The sequence below is a fragment of the Hermetia illucens genome, chromosome 7, assembly GCF_905115235.1.
Source record: "Hermetia illucens chromosome 7, iHerIll2.2.curated.20191125, whole genome shotgun sequence".
NCBI lineage: Eukaryota > Metazoa > Arthropoda > Insecta > Diptera > Stratiomyidae > Hermetia > Hermetia illucens.
Genome location: NC_051855.1, coordinates 12,199,879 through 12,205,889, shown reverse-complemented (window position 1 = coordinate 12,205,889; position 6,011 = coordinate 12,199,879). Strand labels below are relative to the sequence as shown.

At 39.6% G+C, this 6,011-nt stretch overlaps 1 protein-coding gene across 1 annotated transcript; it reads right to left on the bottom strand.

The window, feature by feature from the left end:
• Positions 1-1,464: 1,464 nt before the first annotated feature.
• Positions 1,465-5,318, bottom strand: LOC119660865 (vacuolar protein sorting-associated protein 26B-like). Its single transcript, XM_038069761.1, has 10 exons — positions 4,750-5,318; positions 4,439-4,681; positions 4,145-4,288; positions 3,829-4,061; positions 3,610-3,774; positions 3,443-3,549; positions 3,294-3,362; positions 3,083-3,225; positions 2,699-3,023; positions 1,465-2,636 (listed from the first exon to the last, which is right to left on the bottom strand). Exons 2-10 carry the CDS (start codon positions 4,439-4,441, stop codon positions 2,155-2,157), a joined length of 1,671 nt encoding a protein of 556 aa, XP_037925689.1. The 5' UTR covers positions 4,442-4,681; positions 4,750-5,318; the 3' UTR covers positions 1,465-2,154.
• Positions 5,319-6,011: the final 693 nt, after the last annotated feature.

The following is a 6,011-nucleotide window of genomic DNA, read 5'->3' as shown; positions in this document are numbered from 1 at the left end:
TAAACATCATCCTGCATTTTCAGATGCGATTGCCTTCCCGTTGTTTAATAAAGTGTATATAAACGATATCAAGGAAGCTTTTCGATGCTTGGATGTACCAGGTTTACGCGAAGAACAGGAAAAAAAAGACAAGGCCGACCCTGCCTGAGGTAAAGCGATGATGTAGGCCAGGACGCCAGACAGCTCCTAGGCGCTATTTTCCAAGTTAAAATTCCGCTATTCAGCTTATTTCCCATTCCAGTAGTCTTTAATGGGACACTCATAATGGTGCGTCAAGCATGCGACTCTTTAGCGGTCACTGCTCATCAAGGTCAAAACGTCCGAATGCATAATAAAATTTACACAACTCACCTTACTTATGCGCCCAGTCTCGTCCCATTTATCATCGCGGAGTAAATGAAAACAAATGTGAAATGGACTTGTTAAACGATGTTTCGATGCTGGAGTCTTGTCAAACAGAACCAATTATGACCAAATCTGCCTGGATAGAGATCCCAACAACTAACAAATGGATCTATGCTATGGTCGAGAAACCCCCCTTGTCCAGGCTCTAAAATCATTCAACCGATAGAAGGATCAGGTATTTTGGCCCTTGAGGCAGGAAGCATCCTCACGCAGAAAACATTCGATAGCTAACGAACGAAATTAAACAACAGCGGCTAGAAATACCAGAATAAAAAATACACGATCACCAACTTCACGATATGGTGTTGAGTTCATCAGGATTTGGCATAGCAGTACTACTAGGAAACGTCGAGCGCTCATGCGTAGGCAACGCACAGTAAAACCAATACCCACTCTAAGAAAAGGAAGTCTGGACAACTTCACGATCTATATCTAGAAGTTTGATGACCATACGCACCATCTCCGGGGGCATGGTTCTAATGCTTTCACACACCTGGCAATCGACATCAATACCTCCCCGGTCATAATATTATAGTCAAATTTTGTGCAAACGTGAGACACACAGAAATCAACGACCGCCGATACCTGCATGGAAATCTGCGAGCACATCATTTTACGTCCTTGCAATTTGCAATCTATGCAGATCAATGTCTAGATGTATTGTACGCACAAAAACTATATTTAAGCGAATATTTTAAATAAAGAATTGTTCAGTCCAATCGATTACTCAGCGCCTTTTTATTTTTCCCTAGTGAGGCTGCTAGGGACGATTGACTAAGCTAAGCCTGAGTTGGTGCTTCACCAAAGGATATTTTCTCAAGAGTTTTCTTCGGAGCAGTTGACGATACAAGAATCATCAGCTAAAATCATTACGACAAAATAATTCGTGGCTTAACCCCCTTGCCAAGTCTGTCCGTTTCGAGGATAGCAATCAGATCTGACTCGGCTGAACGGCCTCCTTAAGCAGCAAATAGCTTGAGCTGATACCCTCTGCCCTGTAAGAAACCGTGAGATACTCTTTTCCGATGTTGACCTTGACCAAAATAGTGGGACTAAATATGTGAGTACGCATTTGTAACTTTATTGGAAATACCGCTGAGTAAACGTTCATTTATTTTTAAGTTTTTTTTTATGTTCAAGTGTCCCTATGGCTGTTTTGTGTGCATGGTTATAGTTTTGTGTATATTACAGAAATTATTTTGCCGAATCATTAGATGCAATTAAGATGATATAGGCCATATACACTCATTAAAGAAATTGAAAAACATTTCCGCTTCATAGATATCGCTTGTTGTTTCTAGAAAAATTTCCTATACACTATTATGTGTTATATGCTTGGGTTTCCTAAACATATAAATATATATACTCACTGAATCATTATATTTAGTATCATTAATGATTTCTACGTCTTCCTTTCCTTGTTATCTATTGCATTTTCCTGTTACCTCGCTTCAGAATATAATAAAACCATACGTAACAACATATTGTGGTAGATTTCGACACCTTGCTTTCATTTTGACCCTTCAAGATAATTTTAGTTAATATTTCGACTGAAATCTCCCTTGATTCGCCTTGCATCTTTTACCCTCCAAATATTTTGCTTTATTTCATTTATCATCATTCATATATATATATTCTGACAATCAAGGGAAAGGAAGGCATTTCTATAAATATTTCTATTGGATAATTCGATCTTAAAAAGATCGACATTTACACTCTTTCCATCTTTCTTTTACCCAAAACAATCGATTATGATTGGGGATCCACTTGCGATTGTTGTTTTGTACCTGTTGACTGGGAACCGATAGCTTTTGGTTCGACCGAATGATGTTGCTGGATTGAATTATCATCATCATCGTCATCATAAATTGGCGGAGGTTCATCGGAAAGAGTTTGAAGCGATGTCCTTGCAGCTGGAATTGGTGGAGTTGTACCAGTTGAAATTTGTGTGGCTGTGACTGATTGTACAGCAATTGGTGTCTGTTTTGCAGTAACCTCTCCGCTTGTCGAGTTCGTTCCTATATTACTGCTATCTGCTGAAACAGTCGCTGCAGATTCGGTTGCGTTAGGCAAATGTCGATCATCTGGAGCTGAATCGAACAGATAACCTCCTCCTCCAGTTGCCTCGTCTGATTGAACTGAAGCACCATCAGCTATGCCACGCTGAAATTCTGCCGGATTGGACGGTAGAGACAGAGGATTGCTAGACAGAGTTGATTTAGATTCACCAGCTGAAATGAAATCACGTTAAGATTAGCAAGATTTGAATTTGAATTTGTTCATATTTTCTTACCAGGTTGTGTGGAATTATCGCGAACAAACAATCCAACTGTATGATCAGTACCGAATCTCTCCCCTTCAGCCGTTGGAGATGATGGTGCATCTGGAGCTTCGCCAGTTGTTACGCCACCATCGTGTGTTGCTAGAGATTGTTGCTGTGAGGCTGCACCAACACCTGATCCGACTGCTGTACCGCTTTGGTGCATAGACTTAATAGATGACGATGATAACATATTATTATCAGCTCCACCAACTAAATGTGTCGGAACATGGGGATTATTAGCCAATTGTGGTTGAGATTTACGATTTTTCTCTGATTTTCGCCAGAGCGTTATTTCCTGTAAGATGGATATCAAATGCTAAAACCGAGTCTATTTCCTAGAAATAAGCATTTTACCTGCTGTTTGAAGTACCTCCGATCCTCGGTATCCATTAGGACTAAATTTAGGAAGTATTTAACAGAAAACTTCTTATTTATATCACGCATAGTCGGTGTTAAATCATATCCGGCGAGGAATACACGAATTGGTATACTTTCGCCTGAAATGAATTGTTCAAATTTTAAAATTTTCCGTCATAGCATCAAGCTGATGTAGGACAGGACAAACCTTTCACTGGGGCACCATCCATAATTTCATATTTTGCAATTGTATCATTTTCCGTGAAAATATTAGGCCCTGAAAATTATTCAAAGTCAATTGAGATGGTATGAATGAACGACTTTTAAGGTAGAAACTAATTAGTTTAGATTCTGTACCTGATCCGGTTGTTTCACGCTTGATTATTGCAATTTCCATATGCTTGATTTTGATCCGTACCAAAAGGAAATAAATTTTACCCACAATGACATCTTTTAAGTGATACCTGTTAGGAAGGGAAGAGGTAAATTTGGTACAAATCTAATAGATAAGAACTTGCACATACTTTGACTTATTATATTCGAATTCGATATGCAAACAGTCTTCAATGCCCACTTCCATTTTAATAGGATTATTCAGATCTGGATAACTGCAAAGCGTATGAACAGCAATATCAACTTCCCGGACAATATCGCTCAAGCGTCGTATAATTGTGACGCGTAAAAAATACCTAAAAGGCAACGTGTTAAGTCAACTTCGATTTTTCATTGAATTTTTCTTGTACCTTAGACGAACATTCGCTCCGCCATAGACTTCAAACGGCTTCTCAACATTAGCAAACTCAAACGGATAACTTGTGTTCTGTATGAGATCACCGGGTCGTGCCAACTCTTTGACGAGCGATGCAAACTCATGGTGATTACCTCGATCGTAGAACAATTCAATTTGCCCGATTAGTTCGATTTTGATGCCTTGATGTTCAAGCTTATTCCCAGGCTTTTTCAGTGTAACATTCACCTAATCATCGCGAATTGAAATTGAGTTCGAAATAGGAAAGTTTAGACTCAATTCGAAGGAAAAATGATAGCTAAACGGATTACCTTCCCTTTTACCGTTTCGCCATCGTAATAGAGCAGCATTTTCTCCTTTTTTCCATCTTCCGTTTTCACTTCAACCATTTTTCGTGTCTCGGCACCATCGAAGACAATATCTATCTCAGCCGATTGGCCAAAACCGAGGAAATTCTGGAAAAACGATCATAAGCTACTGACTCTGACTCTATTTTCAATAAGCCTAGCCCAGAAAGGCATAGAAATGCGGTTCAAAGTAGCCCTCCCCCAACTCCTTTCATGTTGGTTGAGGTCTCCCCTAGATGCCAGATACTAGCAACTCACCATTTTTGCTTTTTATATCAATCAAAATTCAACAAGGTCAATTTGATAGTATCTTCGCGCTACTTCTTTGGAATCCTGAAGTTGACTTTGCCTCCTCCAAGTTGGGATGTTTCCTAAATTAGGAACAGAAAACTAAGAACAAACTCGCTACTTCCCAATAGTCATTGCACAACTTCGCCGTGTTCGTCTGGATATTCTCCTGTTTTCCAGCCAAACTGCGAAGCAATCACTGCCCGCCTCGTACTTGAAAAACACAAGAAAACAAAAACACAAATGACAACCATCGGAACCTCTTTAATGAGCTAAATTACCTTCAATTGGCAGTTGACGGGAGGGTATTGTCCAGCCGAATTCGCAAGTTGTGCTCAGCTGTACCTAGTCTGATGTGGATCAATTGCATTCAATTTGAAGCTTACGATCTCCTCCTCAACCTGTAAAACATACAAACTGTCGTCGGATCGAAACAATCCACCCCCAATTTCCCTTAATAGATGAGATTCAAAACTGGTCGAAAAAACTTGGTTTAGTTTTCCAACGAATAGTACTTGACACAAACAATTCTCGCCGATCGAATACCCAAGTTATAAGTTTTCAATAGTTTTCCTTTTGTGTTTTGTCCGTCTCGTTTAAAACCTTCACGAATGACAAAACGATCTTTTCTTGAATAGATTTTGTGGATTTTACAAAACGCCCACTTTGCACAGAAGCTCGTTAAATCCAAGGAAAATGTATCTTTTATACAAACGAGTCTTCAAAACGGCACGCTAAAATTGAGAAACGTCGCCTATTACTAATTTTACGCCGTTGTCGCCGTCAGCCCGGTATCTACGACCACCGACCAATCGTATCAAAAAAAATGGTTGACAGATGAATTAGGAAAAGACGTCGGAATGTGACGTAAACAATTGTCAAATTGGACGAGAGATGAATTCTCGTATATATACAAGCCGTAGGTTACTAGGCGTTCGTAAGCCAATGATGACTAGCATTGTGAATGACGTTCCAATTGGAATATGTCTGAAGGAATTCCTGTTAACCGCCATGGCATTTTCGAAATGCTTTTAACGAACTCAATTTATTGCAGCAAATAGTTTCGATTTGAAATTCACCGAAATTACAATCATTTTTATGACTTCTTTTCTTCCCGAATTACATACCACCAAATTTTCATTCAACATTTTTTTCATTGACTGCCAACGTGGCTCTTCAACCAAGACGACTGCTTTCGATTTCGAAATTATTTATTAAGCAAAAAATAAATCCATGTAAGGTACAGAAAATATCTATGTGTATCTTCTTTTTCTTCAGCCTTTGTCCCGTTCACAAGCGGCTTTATCAAATGCCTGATCTGAACGCAATCTCGAGGCTTTTAAATCCCCATCCAGCGAATCATGCCACCATTGTTTCGGCCTGCCTTTTGGCCGTTTACCATCGACTTCGATCTTCAGACCAATCTTGGCAAGGAATTGCGTGACCATACCATCGAAGACACCTCTCTCGCAATTTTTCCACAATCGGTGCAACCCCATAACGATCGCGGATGTCCTCATTTCGGATGTAATCAGAACGTGTC